This window comes from Triticum urartu, chromosome 3A, assembly GCF_056163025.1.
Source record: "Triticum urartu cultivar PI428250 chromosome 3A, HENAU_Tu73, whole genome shotgun sequence".
Lineage (NCBI taxonomy): Eukaryota > Viridiplantae > Streptophyta > Magnoliopsida > Poales > Poaceae > Triticum > Triticum urartu.
Window position 1 is genome coordinate 130877126 of NC_141875.1, and position 19413 is coordinate 130896538.

General features: G+C 46.3%; 2 protein-coding genes and 1 pseudogene across 2 annotated transcripts; all 3 read right to left on the reverse strand.

Annotated features, from left to right (window-relative positions):
* Positions 1–7468: 7468 nt before the first annotated feature.
* LOC147978916 (secreted RxLR effector protein 78-like) lies at positions 7469–7927 on the reverse strand. Its single transcript, XM_087514944.1, has one exon. The coding sequence runs from the start codon at positions 7925–7927 to the stop codon at positions 7469–7471; it is 459 nt and encodes a 152-aa protein (XP_087371070.1).
* A 506-nt stretch (positions 7928–8433) lies between these two features.
* Positions 8434–9627, reverse strand: LOC147978917 (uncharacterized). The gene has a single exon (XM_087514945.1). The coding sequence runs from the start codon at positions 9625–9627 to the stop codon at positions 8434–8436; it is 1194 nt and encodes a 397-aa protein (XP_087371071.1).
* Positions 9628–9867: 240 nt separating this feature from the next.
* On the reverse strand, positions 9868–11694 carry LOC125547222 (uncharacterized; annotated as a pseudogene).
* Positions 11695–19413: the final 7719 nt, after the last annotated feature.

The following is a 19413-nucleotide window of genomic DNA, read 5'->3' on the forward strand; positions in this document are numbered from 1 at the left end:
TTTGAGCATGGTGTGCTTAGTATTTTTGAAGAAATACTCTCTTGCTTCACTTAGATTTATTTGAGAGTTAGTAAAATTTTAAAGAAATTCTCTCTTGCTTCACTTAAATTATTTTTGGAGAAATAAAAAATTGTATGCTCATGATCTTCACTTATATTTGTTTGAGCTTATGAAAAGCAACACATGAAAATTAGTCCCAAAGTGATAGATATCCAAGAAGGATAAAGTAAAATAAAAAAATTCATGAAGATCATTGGACAAAATAAACTTGATTCTTAGTAATAGTTTTGAAATATGATGATGTGATATGTGAGTTGTGTTTATGGGTAATTATGCTTTAGTAAGAATATTGGTGTTAAGGTTTGTGATTCCCTATGCAAGCACAAAAGTCAATAGTCATGCAATGAAATTATATCCTACTTGTGGTGCATTATTCGGTGTTAATTATGCTTAATGCTTGCTTATGATATTATCCGTTTCTTGGTTAGTCCCTTCCCAATCTTTTGCTAGCCTTCACTTTGCACCAAGTATGATCTCTACTTGTGCATCCAAAATCCTTTAAACCAGTTTTGCCACATGAGTCCACTATATCTACCTATATGCGGTATTCTTTTGCCGTTCTAAGCAAATTTGCATGTGCCATCTCTAATTTTCAAAATAAACTTCTCTTTTGTGTATTTGTTTCGCTCGCGGAACGGTAACGGGTGGCTAATATTTTCCATACTAGATGTGTTATTCTCACGATGAGTGTTTATTCACTTGTCATTGCATGAGAGTAAGGCAAAGGTTTTAGGGATGCCCAATCCCAAAATTCCAAAATGAATTTACTTTATGTTGTCAAATAATAAATTCCTTGGAAAGTGTTGGTATGGAGGGCAACCGTTGATACGGCTAGCCATGGAAAGTGAAAGTATGGTGGAAAAAGGAATAAACTTTATTTTCTATTTGGGAACCGCCTATGGCATATCTAGCATGGAAAGTGTTCGGAACTCTAAGTGGTTTTCGTTGGTGGGATGGATACACCTCCCAAAATGTTTTTATCTCTTATTTTTTGCTTTGAGCTCTGGCACCTCTACAAATCCCTACTTCCCTCTACGAAGGGCCTTTCTTTTACTTTATGTAATTTTTTTTGAATTTGAGTCTCCATCTTCTCTTATAAAAGCACCAACTAAGAGGCAATATGATCATACTTGAGTATTGGGTGTAGCTAATATGCGAGTGTGTTTCATGAATGGATCAATGTTTGAGCATGATGGGCTAGGGATAACTTATTTTAGCATTCATATTTTGAAAGACATGGTTGCTTGTTGATATGCTTGAGTATCTAAATTATTATGTCAAAACTAGACTATTGCTTTGAATCACATAAAAGTCCAAATGTCCATGCTATAAATAAAATAATATGATATGACATGATAAACATCACTCCACATCAAAAATTCTGTTTTTATCACTTACCTACTCGAGGACGAGTAGGAGTTAAGATTGGGGATGCTGATACGTCTCCAACGTATCTATAATTTTTGATTGTTCCATGTTGTTTTATTATCAATCTTGGATGTTTTATAATCATTTTATAGTCATTTTATATCATTTTTGGTACTAACCTATTGACATAGTGCCAAGTGCCAGTTGTTGTTTTTTGTATGTTTTTACATCGCGGGAAATCGATATCAAACGGAGTCCAAATGTCATGAAACTTCATGGAGATTTTTTATGGACCAGAAGGAAGATATTGGGCCATGGTTGCACCTAGGGGGAGTCCTGAGGAGGGGACAACCCACCAGGGTGCGCCGGGAGGCCCAGGCGCGCCCTGGTGGGTTGTGCCCACCTCGGGTGCCCCCGGACCGCCTCTTTTCTCTATAAATACCCCAAAAATCCCAGAGCCCTAGGGGAGTCGACAAAATATTCATCCAGCCGCCGCAGAGTCCAGAACCACCAGATCCAATCTAGACACCATCTCGGATGGGGTTCACCACCTCCATTGGTGCCTCTCCGATAATGCATGAGTAGTTCTTTGTAAACCCTCGGGTCCGTAGTTAGTAGCTAGATGGCTTCCTCTCTCTCGCTGAATTCTCAATACAATGATCTCCTGGAGATCCATATGATGTAACTCTTTTTGTGGTGTTTGTTGAGATCTGATGAACTTTGAGTTTATGATCAGTCATATCTTTTTATATCCATGAAAGTTATTTGAGTTTCTTTGATCTCTTATAGCCTCGTATTTCTTCTCCGATATTTGGGTTTTGTTTGGCCAACTTGATCTATTTATCTTGCAATGGGAAGAGGTGCCCGGTAGTGGGTTCGATCTTACGGTGCTTGATCCCAGTGACAGAAAGGGAAATGACACGTATGTATTATTGCTACTAAGGATAAAACGATGGGGTCTATCTCTACGTAGATAGATCTTGTTTACATCATGTCATCGTTCTTATTGCATTACTCCATTTTTCCATGAACTTAATACACTAGATGCATGCTGGATAGCGGTCGATGTGTGGAGTAATAGTAGTAGATGCAGGCAGGAGTCGGTCTACTAATCTTGGACGTGATGCCTATGTAATGATCATTGCCTGGATATCGTCATAATTATTCGAGGTTCTATTAATTGCCCAACAGTAATTTGTTTACCCACCGTTTGCTATCTTTCTCAAGAGAAGCCACTAGTGAAATCTACGTCCCCCGGGTCTTCTTTCTCATAAATTTGCTTTGCGATCTATTTTATTTGCACTTTTTATTCAGATCTATTAAACCAAAAATACAAAAATACTTTGCTGCACTTTATTTTATTTGCGATCTATTTATCCAATTTATTACAACTTTCTCCCATCGACACGCAATTTCTGGCACCGTACCCCAAAAGGGATTGACAATCCCTTTAACACGTCGGGTTGCGAGGTGTTATTATTTGTGTGCAGGGGCTGTTTACGTTGTGTTGCTTGGTTCTCCTACTAGTTCGATAACCTTGGTTTCATATCTGAGGGAAATAACTACCGCCGTTGTGCTGCATCATCCCTTCCTCTTTGGGGAAATACCGACGTAGCTTCAAGCGACATCAATCATTAACGACGGTTGAATCCTAAGATGAAGGATCTAGTAAGAACTGAAATGTTAAAACTTCTGGAAGCAGGTATAATTTATCCCAGAGGTGATAGTAGATGGGTAATTCATATTCATTGTGCTCCTAAGAATGGAGCTATAACTGTTGTTCGTAATGACAAAAATGAACTCATCCCACAACGAATTGTAACTGGTTATAGGATGGTAATTGATTTCAGGAAATTAAATAAAGCTACTAGAAAAGATCATTACCCTTGCCTTTTATTGATCAAATGTTAGAAATATTGTGTAAGCAGACACACTTTTGTTTCCTTGATGGATATTCTGGTCTCTCTCAAATACCCGTGTCAAAAGAAGATCAAGAGAAAACTACTTTTACTTGCCCTTTTGGAACTTATGCTTATAGACGTGTGCCTTTTGGTTTATGCAATGCACCTGCTACATTTCAAAGATGTATGACTGCTATATTCTCTGACTTTTGTGAAAATATTGTTGAGGTTTTCATGGATGATTTTTTCGTTTACGACACTTCTTTTGATGATCGTTTAAGCAACCTTGATCGAGTTTTGCAGAGATGTAAAGAAACTAATCTTATCTTGAATTGGGAGAAGTGCCACTTTATGGTGAATGAAGGTATAGTACTTGGGCATAAAATTTCTGAACGAGGTATTGAAGTAGATAAAGCTAACATTGATGCAATTGAGAAAATGACATGTCCTAAATATATTAAAGGTATAAGAAGTTTCCCTGGTCATGCTGGTTTCTATAGGAGGTTTATCAAAGACTTCTCTAAGATTTCTAGACCTCTTAATAATCTTTTGCAAAAATATGTTACATTTATTTTTGATGATGATTGTGTAGAAGCATTTGAAATACTTAAGAAAGCCTTAATCTCTTCACCCATGGTTCAACTACCTGATTGGAACCTACCTTTTAAAATTATGCGTGATGCTAGTGATTATGCAGTTGGTGTTGTTTTATGACAAAGAGTCGATAAGAAATTAAATGTCATCCATTAAAACTCTAGACAATGCTCAAATAAATTGTGATAGTAGTGAAAAAGAATTTCTAGCAGTTGTGTTTGCATGTGATAAATTCAGATCATACATCATTAATTCTAAAGCAACTGTTCACATGGATCATGCTGCTATTAAATATCTTATGGAAAAGAAAAATGCTAAACCTATGTTAATTAGGTGGGTTTTGTTGCTACAATAATTTGACTTGCATATTATTGATAGAAAGGAGCTGAGAACCCCATAGCTGATAATTTTGTCTCAAATGAAAAATGCTCTTGATGACCCACTGCCTATTGATGATAGTCTTCCTGATGAACAATTAAATGTTATAAATGCTTCTCGTATTACTCCTTGGTATGCAGATTATGCTAATTACATTGTTGCTAAATATATATACCACCTAATTTCACATACCAACAAAAGAAAAAATTATTTTTTGATTTAAGACATTACTTTTGGGACGACTCATATATTTATAAAAGAGTAGATGGTATTATTAGATGTTGTGTACCTAAGCTTGAACAGGAACAAATTCTATGGAAGTGTCATTCTGAGGCATACGGAGGACACCATGCTGGAGATAGAACTGCACATAAGGTACTACAATCTGATTTTTATTGGCCTACTCTTTTCGAGGATGCACGTAAGTTTGTCTTATCTTATGATGAATGTCAAATAATTGGTAATATTGGTAGAGGTCAGGAAGTTACTATGAAGTATTCACTTGTCATTGAACCATTTGATGTTTGGGGATTTGATTATGTAGGACCTTCTCCTTCATCTAATGGGTATACACATATTCTAGTTGTTGTTGATTATGTTATTAAGTGGGTAGAAGTGATACGTCCTAAACCTATCTACTTTTTAAACACTTTTGCTCTTATTTTGGACTCTAATTTGCATGATTTGAATGGAACTAACTCGGACTGATGTTGTTTTCAGTAGAATTGACATGATGTTGTTTTTGTGAGGAAACAAAAATTCTCGGATTGAGCTGAAAATTTACGGTGAATTATTTCAGAATATATAAAAAATACTGGCGAAGAGAAATACCAGAGGGGGCGGTCCCAGGGTGCCACAAGTCTAGGGGGCGCGCCGGGCAGGCTTGTGGGCCCCTGGCAGCCCCGCAACCCTATCTCCAACTCCATAAGTACCTATTTGCCAAGAAAAAAATCAGAGAGAAGGAATCATCGCGTTTAATGATACGGAGCCGCCGCCACCTCTTGTTCTTCATCGGGAGGGCTGATCTGGAGTCCATTCTGGACTCCGAAGAGGGGGATTCGACACAGTCGTCATCATCAACCATCCTCCTTCAGCAATTCCATGATGCTCACCGCAAGGAGTGAGTAATTTCTTCGTAGGCTTTGCTGGACGGTGATGGATTGGATGAGATTTATCATATGTAATCGAGTTAGTTTTGTTAGGGCTTGGTCACTAGTAACCATGGATCTGGCATGGATGGGGGGAGGACGTGTTGGCGAAGACCAGGAGCAGCCGGAGCCCGGTGGGACGGGGCGGGCGATGGCCACGCGCGTGGAGGGGGGTGGAGCCACCGGAGACACGCCGGCACCCGGTGCGCGGCGGAAGTCGATGGGAAAGGGGGTGGACGACCCGAAGCCATGCTAGCCGAGGCGCCCCGCTGCCACCGTCTTGGGAGCCAGCGCGGCTTTGCCGGCCACTCCTCCGATGGCGACGAGGAGGTGGGGCGGGGTGGGAAGGGGGACCGCAGCAGCGCGGCTAGGGTTCCCCCGCCGCCGCCGGGGGAGGCGACGCGGGAGGACACGGGGCCTTATGAAATTTGACTCCAGATAAATCTTGAAAGAGTAGAAAGAAACGGAGGAAGTATGTTTTTTTTTTGAAAGATCCGGGGTTTCTGGCTTCATTTATTTAGAAGAAAGCAGCAGGAGAACAGGGGGTGATCAAGCGATCATGGATGCAGTTTGAGAAATGAAAATGAAAACTACAGGGTGACCGGCTTAGCCCTCGGCCTAATCTCTCGCTACATATTCCCTAAAGGGGGGCTCTAGGCATGTTGCTCCCGCCATTCTCCATAGCTCGATCGTGTTCCTGATGGAGTGCAGCACGTCTTCAGCATGGGGGAGTTTGTTGTTGAAAACACATGCATTTCTCTCCTTCCATATCTCCCAGGCTATCAGCATCATCATCGTCTTGAGCCCTTTCCTGGAGTTTGATGGTGCTAGTTGGACTGTTTTTTTCCAGTGCCTCAGTGATGAGTGGCTCGTTGTTCTGGCAAGCTGCAGGGCTGCACATCCATTCCAGGAGGATGTCGCCTCCCAAACCGACCGTGCGAGCGGGCAATCCCAGAATAGGTGCATAGAACATTCGAGATTTCTGAGACAGAGAGCACATAAGTAACCGTTTGGCCACCCGCGCTGCTGCAGGCGATCGTTGCACCAGAGTCTGTCTTGGAGGAGAAGCCATGCAAACATCTTAACGGTTCCAGGGGCCCAAGCCTTCCAGATTTCTGCCTTGATTCCGGGATTAGGGGCATCGCCTGTCTGCAGTTTGTAAGCAGCACTGGCAGTATAGAAGTTTCCACCACCTGCCACCCAGGTGATCGAGTCTTCCTTCGTTGTTAGTGCGACGTTGGCCCTGCGAAGCTTTCTCCAGAGCTGCAGGTACTGAACCACCATTTCGGCCCTATTGTCGTGCTGCAGGTCTTGAATTCATTTGTCATTTGCCAGGGCCTCTTGAACTGTCCTGCCCTTGCCACGCGAGTGCTGGAAAAGAGTTGGGAACTCTTGGCATAGAGGCATTGATCCCAACCAAGAGCTTGTCCAAAAAGTGGTTGTTCTTCCGTTTCCCAGCTGCACTTAGGTGGCCGATGCAAAGAGCACACGATCGTCGTGATCGCATGGGACGGGAAAGCTCATCCAGGGGCTATGCTGTTGCTGCCATGAAAGCCAAAGCCATCGCATCCGCAGGGCCGCGCCGAAACGGTGGCGATCCAGGATGCCAAGCCCTCCCTTGTCCACCGGCCGGCATACCTTATCCCAAGCCACCTTGCATTTGGCCCCGGTGATTTTCTCGTCCTGCGCCCAGAGGAACTGCCTGCGAGCCTTGTCCACTTCTCTTAGGATTTTCTTTGGGACCTTGAGGACGGTCATGGCAAACACTGGCAGCGCAGTTAGCACCGCACGCACGAGGACTCGCCTGCCAGCCATGCTCATGAGCCGGCCCTTCCATCCCGCCAGCCTAGATCGAATTCGGTCGGTTATGAATTGGAAGTGCACCAGCCTTAATTTTCTCGTGGAAATGGGCAGTCCAAGATAGGTGGTTGGAAAAGAGGTTTGCTGTCCTCCGAAACTAGCAAGCACCTCAGACAGCTGAATGTCATTGCAGTTTATTGGAATCACCAAAGACTTAGCCTAGTTCAGTTTGAGCCCCGTGCAGTCGCCAAATTTTTTTAGTAGAAAAAGCAGCATTTCCACTTCTTCCTTCTCTGGATTTGCAAAGATCACCGCATCATCCGCGTATAGGCTGGCTCTCATGCTGATCCCCCGACCTGGCAGCGGAGCCATTGCTCCCTCCGCTGCAGCGGCTGCGAGCAGGTGGTGCAACGGGTCGATTGCCATGATGAAGAGCAGCGGAGAGAGGGGATCGCCTTGTCTGAAACCGCACCTGTGGGAGATCTGCGGTCCAGGGACTCCGTTGAGCATGCATGATGACGATGTCGTAGATAGCAGCAGCGCGATCCAGTCACGCCATCTTGGTGGGAAGCCCATCCGCTCCATCAACTCGAACATGTACTCCCAGGAGACTGAATCGAAGGCCTTTGCTATGTCCAGTTTGAAAAACAGAGCCTTCTTGTTCATGCGGTGCAGCATCCTTACTGAACTTTGAACGTATTGGAAGCTGTCGTGGATGCACTTTCCTTTTTGAAATGCCGCCTGTGCCGGGGAGATGATCGCACTGAGGGCCCCGGACAGCCTAGTCGAGAGCACCTTCGAGATTAGTTTTGCGATTGAGTGTATGAGGCTGATCGGCCGAAAATGTCCCACTTCAGAAGCTCCGTTTTTCTTGGGCAGGAGCACAATGAGGGCAGTGTTGAGGCTTGCAAAGTTTTGCCCTGAGAGGTGATAGAATTTTTGAAAAACAGCCATGATGTCCTCTTTGATTATATGCCAACAAGATCTAAAAAAATGGCCATTGAAACCGTCCGGACCCGGGGCTTTATCCGCTAGGGAGTCGACTATCGCTGCCCAAACTTCTACGTGCGAGAAGGGAGCGTCCAAACCCTGCGGGTCGATCCTCGGGACGTTTATCCTGTCCCAGTTTAGGGTTGCTTGGCGTGATTCCTGTTTGCCCAGACTGCTTTGGAAGTGATCATGAATCATTTTTTTTCTTTTTCCTCATGTTCGTAAGCCACTGTGCTGCCGCTTGCAAGAGAATGAATGTAGTTTTTTCTGCTTCTTGCTCTCATTTTAGCGTGGAAAAACTTAGTGCTCGCATCACCAACCCGCAGCCATGTGATCCTTGAAGCTTGCCTCCTCCGTGCTCTCTCAATGGCTGCCAACCCTAGGACCTTGAGCTTCAGCTGCTTTCTGAGGTTGATCTCGGCTGCCGACAGTCTTCTGCTCTCCTGGGCTAGATCAAGCAAACGGATGACTTCATTTGCTATGTGAAACTGCATGGTTGCCCTCCCAAAAGTGGTTTTGCTCCATATCTTCAGGTCCGCTGCCGTCCTCTCAAGCTTCTTCTTCACCCTGACAAAAGGGCAGTCATGGTGCACTGGCCATTGCCACGCTCGCAGAACAGTTTCTGTGAAGCGGTGGAAGCGTGGCCAGAAACTCTCAAACCTGAAATGTGCCTGTCTGCATGGCTTGCTTGCGGCTATCAGGTACAGCGGGCAATGATCCGAAAAAGATGTAGAGGCAGCCACTAGGATGTGATCAGGGTGCAGTACTTCCCAGTGCTCATTGCAGAACACTTTGTCGATGCTGCAAAGCTTTGGCACTTCTCTTTCGTTGCTCCAAGTGAAACGTCGGTTTTTGCATTTTATCTCCCTCAGTCCAGCTTGATCAATGGCCCTCCTAAACTTTCCAATCATTCTTCTGTTTATATTGGCATTGTTCTTGTCAGCAGCCTGGTAGATCATGTTAAAATCGCCATTGATCATCCATGGCTCTGCCGTAGATGGAGCTGTCGCAGCGATTTCAGCCAGGAAGCTATCTTTCTGGGCGTCATCTGTTGACCCATACACCATGGTGATCCAGAAGCGCAGCCCGGAGTGGAGCTCAAGAACCCTAGCCGTAATGGAGAACCTTCCTATGCTATGAGAAACTACGTCGACTACCGTTTTGTCCCAGAAAATGGCCGCACCCCCTCTAGTACCTACAGCTGGGAGGACGACGCAGCCTTGCAGCGAGGAGCCACCGATCTCCCTGGCCATCGCCGTCGACCACACCTCTATCTTGGTCTCCTGCAAACACAACATTGCTAATCTATGCGCGGTGGCCACGCCGTTGATCACAGTACGCTTCACAGGGCAGTTTAGTCCCCTAACATTCCATGACATGAAGTTCATGGTATTGCCATTCGTCTAAAAACCAGTTGTTGCTCCGCCAGCTGAAAAAACTACTAATGCAGGGACAAAACACCATCACATACAGCCTGGGGCGGCGACGGCCACCAGTAGGCCCAAAACCCCGTCGCCACGCAGCTAACCACATCATCGAGGAACTAAACATTGACACTAAACCTAGCTCAAGCCGGTTGAAGACCAGCCGCTGGCGGATCCTAGATACATCTGATAATGCTAACATTACTACACTTGCAGAATCTCCTCAGCATCTGCCAGACCTGCCATGCCTGACGCGATCTTGAGAGCGCCTCGATCGAGGCTGGTGAGCTTTGCAGTGGCAGCGATGTCGCCCTCCGACAGTGGCTCTTGGAAGCGCTTCATGATCTGGGCGGCCGCTTTTGATGTCATCTTGTCCTTTGGGCCAAGCTCGCCAAGCTCCTGGATGAGGCACAGCACCGCCCTCTGGGCCACTGGGGTGGTGATGCCTGCCGCAGCCTGACGTGCGCTCTGGCGAGAGGGGGCCGAGAGAGCCCTAGACTTTGGCGGAGCAGGGTGGCGAGGGCGTGGAGGCTGGCACGGAAGAATGGGTGCGGGTACCGCCTCGAACAGCTGAGCCGCCTGCTCATTGCGGCTGTCGATCACCATCTCGCCCACCTGCTGGGTCACCGCATCCAGCTGGAAGCCCACCGTGGCTGCTGCAGGGGAGCTGACGCAGGGCAGCAGGCACGGCAGCATCGCTGGGCTCTCGAGCTCCCCTGGCTTGACACTCAGGCGGGATGGAGGGGAGCGACCACCGTCTTTGAAAGCAAGCGGGGTGCGCAGGGCTTCGATCATCACGTTCTCCATCTCCAACTGCATGCAGTCCATGCGCGGGGGCGGCGAGAGGGCGCACCCCGAGTCGGAGAAGGAGAAGAATTGAGCGACCGGGTCCGCTTCAGCCGGCGCGGCCTGCACCGGTCGAAGCGGCTTGGGCGGCGTGGCGCGCAGAGTGTTGGTGTTGAAGCTCGAACCCTCCTCCTTGCGGCCCACGGAGCGGCGGCTTCCGACCGGGGTGCGGCTGCGCTGGCGATGCACGCTGTTGACGACGCCATCGCCGCCGCTCCTGGCGTGGCAGCCATGCCCGAGCAGCCAATCCCTCCAGGACCAGCTCGAACCTCCGCTCCCACCATCACCATTACGGTCTCGATCGGAGCCGCCCAGGATCGGGCCGCAGCCAGCCGGGCCGGCACGCGGCGCGGAGCTGCGCGCCCGGCCCTGGCCGTCCTCCACATGGGCGACCTAGGTGCCCGGCTCGACGCGGGAGAGTGGGCGGTCGTCGCTGTCATCCGAAGAAGGCAGGCCGCTCTGCCCCGAGTGGGAGGAGCGCGGCGAAAGGGGCGACCAGTCCTCGAGCAGGTCGACGTGGATCAGCATGTCGTAGCGGCGTGCTCCAGGCGGCGGAGGAACACGGCGGTCGTCGGGGGCGATGCCGATGATCTCATCTGAGCGGCCGGCGCCGCGCTTGAGCACCCAGAGGGCGCGCCTGGTTGGGATGTGGGCAACATCCCAGACCCAGAGCCAGCACGCGAAGGTTTTGGTGTGCCCCCTCTCGAGAGTGTGCGAGTCCAGCCGGTCGACGCGGCCGATGTCGCCGAGGGCCTCCTCGGCACCCGGCAGGTTCCAAAATTGCATCGGCAGGTCTTCTATCACCACGCGCACGTGATGGTTGAACTTGAGGATTGCGGTGTGGTCGTCTTCATTCCACGCCCTGATGAAGTACTTGCAGCCGTCGACCTTGATGACGGCGCGCCGCACGGCATTGTCCCGGTGCGCGGGGAGGTCGAAGTGGACGAGGAAGGCTTCGGGCTGGTGCGCCGTGACGCGCAGCTGATGCGGGCCGGTGGAGAGCTGCTCGAAGATCACCCTGCCGACGGTCGCTGGGGTGGTGGAGTGCGAGCGATCGGCAGCGGTGAGGGTGACGGCGTGCTGGCGCAGAACGTGCTCCTCGAGCTCCAGCGCCGGTGTGGCCACGATCACCCGGTGGCTCTCACCCGGCCGCCTGGCCGGATCGCACAAGAGCAGGCGGTTCATGTCGGGATGGGGGGCGCCGCCGGGAAGACGAGGCGGTCTTGGACCGGGGCGCGCGCGGCAGCGGGCAGCTTCAAGCGATCTCGAGCAGGACCCCCGGGCCCTCTGTTCCGAGGGTTCTGCGGGCACTCCTTGCCGTAATGCCCAGCGCGCTTGCAGATGATGCAGCGGAGGGGATCACGACAATCTACCCGGCGGTGGAGCTCACTGAGGCAGCGGAAGCATTTGCCTTTGAAACGGCTTAAGAAGGCCTCCCTGCCTCCGCCCGTATTGGATGAGCCGCGGCGGTCCGAGCGCTGCCGCAGAGGGCGCTTCCTTTGATCCGACGAGCGTGAGCGGGGCCTCCCTTTCTTCCGGGAGCGGACCTCCGTCCATCCATCGCCCGTCGCGCCTGCCTGTCCCGAAGAGGAAACGGGGGCAGGGGAGTCGGGGCGGACAACCAGGGATTTAAGGCGCACCCCCCCCCCCTCGCAAGGGGAACCGCAAGGATCCGGCGGTCCCAACGACGCACCTGCCCTGGGGCGGCCGTCCCGGTGCAACATTCACGGCGTCGAGGCCAGATCTGACGCAGCAGTCGTCGAGGCTGCGGACCACGGGGAGGAGGGGGGTCGAGGGTCCAACGGTCCGAGGCGCGCCCCCAGCGGGCTGCGGGGAGCACCGGCCGAGGCGGGCAGGGTTTCCGGTGGAAGAGCTGGCGGCCATAATGGCCGGATCTGGTGGCCGCCGCGGCCGGAGCGGCGCGCGGCGCAGGGGAGAGCGTGGCCTTTTTTGTGGTTCTTGTCCCGGCGCTCGTATCTAGGCGGAAGTATGTTTGGAAATTTCATTTTGACTACCAACTAACTTTATAACATTTGTCGCTAGTCAAATTAAAGATATTAAAACTCATGTGTGACTTATAAACCTGGATACAGGTAGTAGAAACGATTAAACCTACTCCTCTGGCCTGACGGTGGCCAAGCGCCGAGCAGCGAGCCTGGCCTCCCGGCGTTCTTCGATGCGGCGAATGTGTTTGCGGGTGCAAGCCTCGGAGCAGAACGGGAAGAACTCCCGTGGAATCCGATGGGCGCCGATGCCACACTCCACGCACGGACGCCGCACCCGTGTCAGCACGGGGAGAAACTCGTACCGCCCCTGCTCGTCCACGAGCACCGGATCTCCGAGCGCTAAGCCGATGTGCGGCACCCACCACTCGTCGCCGACGCACCTGACGCAGGTCCTCCAGCCGCGCTTCTCGATGTGGAGCACGCAGTCCCGGAGGCGCGCGTGGTCGCCGTGGTGGGCGCAGACGTCGGCGCGGAAGGACTTGGCACAGTGAATGCAGAAGGCGTCCCTTAGCAACGGCGAGGTGTAATCCTGCGCCCTCGTGAACTTGGCTATGTCCGGCGGGATCGGGTGCCCGTCCGGTGCCGCCGCCGTCCGGGTTGGGAATATGGGCCGGCCTTCGGTGTCAAGGTCGATGGGGAGGACCCGGAGGTCCGGCCACTCCGGGTGGAAGTGGTGATTGCCGCAGCAGTGGGAGCAGAAAGCCACGACGCAGCGCAGGCAGAAGCGGTCCCGGCGGCACGTCACGGAGAAGTGGTTGTCGAACTGCAGGCGTTGCCTTCCGAGGCGCACCAGACCCATGGGTATCTCATCTGCGGACAGAGCAGCCGGCGAAGACATCGATCGGTTCGATTTCTAGCTAGCTAGTTTTTTTAATCTAGTTTTCGCAGGGCCATCATCATGGTGGCTATATATAGGTCTTGTTTGGATCATGGGGTTAGAACTAGTTTAGGTTAATTGGAGGCTCAAATAACTCAAAAGTATCCAAACATGAAGAGTTAAAGTGGGTTAGTTTCATCTAACCCAACTATCCCGGTGGAGAGATACTTATTTGGGTTAGAGTGGGTTAGAAAATAACTCTAACTCTAACTGTGTTAGAGTATCCAAACAGGGCCATAGACCCATAGCACGTCACGCGCCCAATACGAGATAGTTCTGAGTATCAAGATGAAATTAACGTGGGCCCAGCGACTGCATCTGCGGCCACTACGCCGGGGCGATCGCTCACAATTCGGCAGGTGTAGATTAAAACAGAAAAAAAATCTATTTTAAACCTTGAACTTGTAGTGCTTAGCTAAATTGAACCCTCAACTCGGAATCCCGGTTGTTGGCACCATAAACTTATCAATGCTGGTCTAAATCAAACTCTGGAGTTGTTTTTCACATAAAAAATATATATCCCAAAATGGGATAATTTGCTACTTGTACCGACTGACTTGACCCACTTGTCATATTTATTTTCCACCTCTAGTCTCGTGCGGGCCGCCTAGTAACTGATTTTCTTTTGTATTCATGCCAACTTGCATAGCGAACTTAAGCTGGTTTCCGCAATTCTTTTTTTTTCGTACTCATGCCGAGTGACTTGTTTTTCTCTTTTGATTTTCCATTTCTATAATTTCTATTACCATTTTATATCCCTTTTTGTTTATTTTTAATTTACAATTTCCTTAGGCATTTATATATTTACTTATTTATTTATTTTTTAATTTCCCAGATTTTTTTAAACATAATGTTACTACTTTGATGTATTTGAATATACAATGAGCATTTTACAATACAGGGTCAATTCTCTTAAATATATGTTGAACATTTTTCAACTTCATATTTTTAAAAAAATTCGTGAACGTCTTTCAAACTCGTGAATGTTTTTTTAAAATCATGAAAACTAATTCAAACTCAAAAGTATTTTTTGTCTTTGCAAACATGTTTCTAGTTTGTGGATATTTATTCAAATTTGCAATAGATTTTCAAACTCATGAACATTTTTTCAAATTCATGAACACTTTATAAATTTGTGAACATTTTTCGAGTTCAGGACTATTTTTTTATTTTTTTGAGTTCTTGATCTTTTTTCAAATCCATGAACAGATTTTAATTTTAAAACACTTTTGGAGTTCACAAAAAAATTCAAATGCAAGAAACCTTTTCAAATTTGCGAACATTTTTCCAAACTGCAAAAGATTTTCCAATTTTGAGAATATTTTTTATTTCCGAATTTATTTCCAGATTTGCGAAAAAAATGATATCCTGAACTTTTTTCGTATTTAAGATTTTTTTAATTTCTGAACATTTTTCAATATCATGCACATATTTTCAGATTCGTAAAAAAATGGCTATTTTGCAGGCTGGCCGGCCCATCAAAAGTGATCCGAGAGATGAAATCCCGGGATCAAAACAGCTCCAGGGTTCGATTTAGACTGGGCTTGATAAGTTCAGGATGCCAACGACAGGGATTCAGAGTTAGGGGGTTTGATTTAACTAAGCTTTACAAGCTAAAGGTTTAAAATGGACTTTTCTCGAGTAGAACTGCAGGTTGACGCGCTTTTGCCGCCTCCGTTGCTGTTGTTAAATTTTCATAAAAAAGTTACTCCCCCTATCCATATATACAGGGCCTAATGTGTTTTTCAAGGCTAACTTTAACTACATATTAGAGTAATAATATAAGACACACAAGTTACACGAAGCATACCGTCAAATTCGTACATGAAAGTAGCTTCCAATGATAAAAATTTCACATTATACAACTAATATACTATTAATCTTATCAATAGTCAAAGGCAGTCTCGAAAAATTCATTAGACCCTATATATATGGATGGAGGGAGTACTCTGTTTGCGTCAAAATATATAAGATGTAGAATATAAGTATTTAGAAATGTCAAATCTCAATAAGTTTGACCAAATTTGTAGAGAAATATGTCCATATTCATAATATCAAATTGCTATCATTAGATTCACCATGGAATAAATTTTAATATTGTATTTTTAGTATTGTCGATGTCGATATTTTTGGCCCTGGCCTTTGTCAACTTAAACAAATTTGATTTACAATAAACCAGATGCACCTTATATTTTAGAACGAGTATTTGGTTTGACGAGTGTGGGAGATGAGGAGTGTATATTCTTTTTATTTTACAATAGTCTTTTGGTGGGCCTTTTGCGGTGTGATTCTATATTATCTGCTAAAGAACACATACTTATGTGAGGAATTTTCTACATCTGTGGATGCGTATACTCTATTGATGCTACATATCATATATTGGAGATATTTTTTTTCTAGGTCGTGAGATGATGCATGCGTTTTTATAGGCCGATTGCTGCCGATTAAATTTAAAAAGTTATTGACTTTGTCAAAATCATGAACCAAATTCATAATTGAATATCTCAATCGAATGAAAAAGCAAAGGTTTCTTGTAGACGTTGTTGGGCCTCCAAATGCAGAGGTTTCTAGGACAGTAGCAAATTTCCCTCAAGTGGATAACCTAAGGTTTATCAATCCGTGGGAAGCGTAGGTTAAAGATGGTCTCTGTCAAATAACCCTGCAACCAAATAACAAAGAGTCTCTTGTGTCCCCAACACACCCAATACAATGGTAAATTGTATAGGTGCACTAGTTCGATGAAGACATGGTGATACAAGTGCAATATGGATGATAGATATAGGTTTTTGTAATCTGAAAATATAAAAACAGCAAGGTAACTAATGATAAAAGTGAGCACAAATGATATTGCAATGTGTCGAAATAAGGCCTAGGGTTCATACTTTCACTAGTGCAAGTTCTCTCAACAATAATAACATAATTAGATCATATAACTATCCCTCAACATGCAACAAAGAGTCACTCCAAAGTCACTAATAGCGAAGAACAAACGAAGAGATTATTGTAGGGTACGAAATCACCTCAAAGTTATTCTTTCTGATCGATCTATTCAAGAGTTCGTACTAGAATAAAAGCTTAAGACGCATATCAACCAAAACCCTAATGTCACCTAGATACTCCAATGTCACCTCAAGTATCCGTGGGTATGATTATACGATATGCATCACACAATCTCAAATTCATCTATTCAAACCAACACAAAGTACTTCAAAGAGTGCCCCAAAGTTTCTACCGGAGAGTCAAGATGAAAACGTGTGCCAACCCCTATGCATAAGTTCACAATGTTATGAAACCCGCAAGTTGATCACCAAAACATACATCAAGTAGATCACGTGAATATCCCATTGTCACCACAGATAAGCACATGCAAGACATACATCAAGTGTTCTCAAATCCTTAAAGACTCAATCCGATAAGATAACTTCAAAGGGAAAACTCAATCCATTACAAGAGAGTAGAGGGGGAGAAACATCATAAGATCCAACTATAATAGCAAAGCTCGCGATACATCAAGATCGTGCTGAATCAAGAACACGAGAGAGAGAGAGAGATCAAACACATAGCTACTGGTACATACCCTCAGCCTCGAGGGTGAACTACTCCCTCCTCGTCATGGAGAGCGCCGGGATGATGAAGATGGCCACCGGAGAGGGATTCCCCCCTCCGGCAGGGTGCCGGAACGGGTCTAGATTGGTTTTCGGTGGCTACAAAGGCTTGCGGCGGCGGAACTCACGATCTAGGTTATGTTCTGGGGGTTTCTGTATATATAAGAGGTTTTGGCGTCGGGAACAAGTCAGGGGGGTCTCCAAGGCGGCCACGAGGTAGAGGGCGCGCCCCCCACCCTCGTGGGTGCCTCGGAACTCTTCTGGCCCATCTTCGGTGCTCTGTGAGCTTCTTCTGGTCCAAAAACGATCTCCGTGAAATTTCAGGTCAATTGGACTCCGTTTGGTTTTCCTTTTCTGCGATACTCAAAAACAAGGAAAAACATAAACTGGCATTGGGCCCTAGGTTAATAGGTTAGTCCCAAAAAACATATAAAATAGCATATAAAACATACAAGATTGATAATATAATAGCATGGAACAATAAAAAATTATAGATACGTTGGAGACGTATCACGGCCACCGGCGCCTACCCCTCCTCCTCGCTGGATTCGGTATCGCCCTCCTCCTCCGTCCTCCCTCCACTCGCCGCCGGCCGGCCCCTCCTCGCTTCGCCTTCCTCCTCCGTCCTACTCTCTCCTCCCTCCTCCAGTCGCCCCTCCTTCTCCCTCCTCCCTCCTCCCTCCTCCATCCGCAACCCCTCCTCCCTGCTACATTTTGATTTAGTAGGCTAGTTCATATGCAACATTTTGATTTAGTTGATATGATTTAGTTGATTTAGTAGGTTAGTTGATTTAGTTGATTTATAACATTTTGATTTAGTTGATTTAGTAGTCTAGTTGATTTAGTTGATTTATAGAACATTTTGATTTAGTTGATTTAGTATGCTAGTTGATAGCTCTGAAGATTTGGCACCACCTAGCTAGATGCTTGGAAAGAAATGCACCATTTTATTGTTATTTTTTTCTGTACATGGATAGCTAGATGCTTTTGTTTTTCTGTAATAAGTTATTTTTTGGAAAAATGTAGGTGCCAATTTAGTTAAATTTTCCACTTGTTTTTTAATCAATTATCTTAGGCAATAGGTGCCACCACCTCATTTGGTAGATATTTGTGAAAAGTTTTTTCGGCAATAGGTGCCACTGAAATGCTTTAGTAGGTGGTACCTTGTCATCTTATATGTTACTACATCTTAGGATTATAATTGTCCATCAAATTGCTTCTCATGGAAGAAGAACCAAATCTTATTAGGCAAGATTTGGCATTTGCCTGCTAGCTGTTGGTTCTATTCTAGAAGGTGTTAGTAAGTTATGAAAATATAAATGAAGAAGAACCAAAAATATCACATGCTACTGTTTTTATTTCCTGTGAAGTGGATCGTTAATCCTTTGCTCATATTGCTTTAGGAAAATGGCGTCACCACCACCACCACCATGTCGACTGTGCAAGTCAAGGTGCGCCAGCAGCCTTGCAACTGGCAAGCTGTTCGGTATCTACTTCCAGCCGAGTTTTCGTCATGCGGCGATAAGAAATTATATGAAATGTAACAACTATTTTTTTAGTGTTGGCATTACTGCATTGTGTCATTTTGCTTTTTTTACACAGATCGTCCCATGCAATGTGAGGTTGAAATTCAACAAGCTGACAGGAGACACTATGACATTTGAGACTCCTGGGGGCCGTACACTATGGAGGTCGAGAAAGGACGCAGTATGTCGTAGATTGGAGGAGATGGATAGGCCCGTTTCCTCGCCCGCATGCGTCTTACTGGTGGTGAGTTGATCAGCTTCTCCTTCAGAGCAGAAAGTGAAGGAAATATGCCCTAGAGGCAATAATAAAGTTATTATTTATTTCCTTATATCATGATAAATGTTTATTATTCATGCTAGAATTGTATTAACCGGAAACATAATAGATGTGTGAATACATAGACAAACAGTATGTCACTAGTATGCCTCTACTTGACTAGCTCGTTGATCAGAGATGGTTAAGTTTCCTAACCATAGACAAAGAGTTGTCATTTGATTAATGAGATCACATCATTAGGAGAATGATGTGATTGTCTTGACCCATTCCGTTAGCTTAGCACACGATCGTTTAGTATGTTGCTATTGCTTTCTTCATGACTTATACATGTTCCTATGACTATGAGATTATGCAACTCCCGTTTACCGGAGGAACACTTTGTGTGCTAACAAACGTCACAACGTAACTGGGTGATTATAAAGGTTCTCTACAGGTGTCTCCGAAGGTACTTGTTGGGTTGGCATATTTCGAGATTAGGATTTGTCACTCTGATTATCAGAGAGGTATCTCTGGGCCCTCTCGGTAATGCACATCACTTAAGCCTTGCAAGCATTGCAACTAATGAGTTAGTTGCGGGATGATGTATTACGGAATGAGTAAAGAGACTTGCCAG

What these genes read in the sequence shown, in the direction of transcription:
- LOC147978917 (XM_087514945.1), bottom strand. Translation starts at nt 9,627, where the DNA reads ATGAACTTCATGTCATGGAATGTTAGGGGACTAAACTGCCCTGTGAAG.
- LOC147978916 (XM_087514944.1), bottom strand. Translation starts at nt 7,927, where the DNA reads ATGCTGCACCGCATGAACAAGAAGGCTCTGTTTTTCAAACTGGACATA.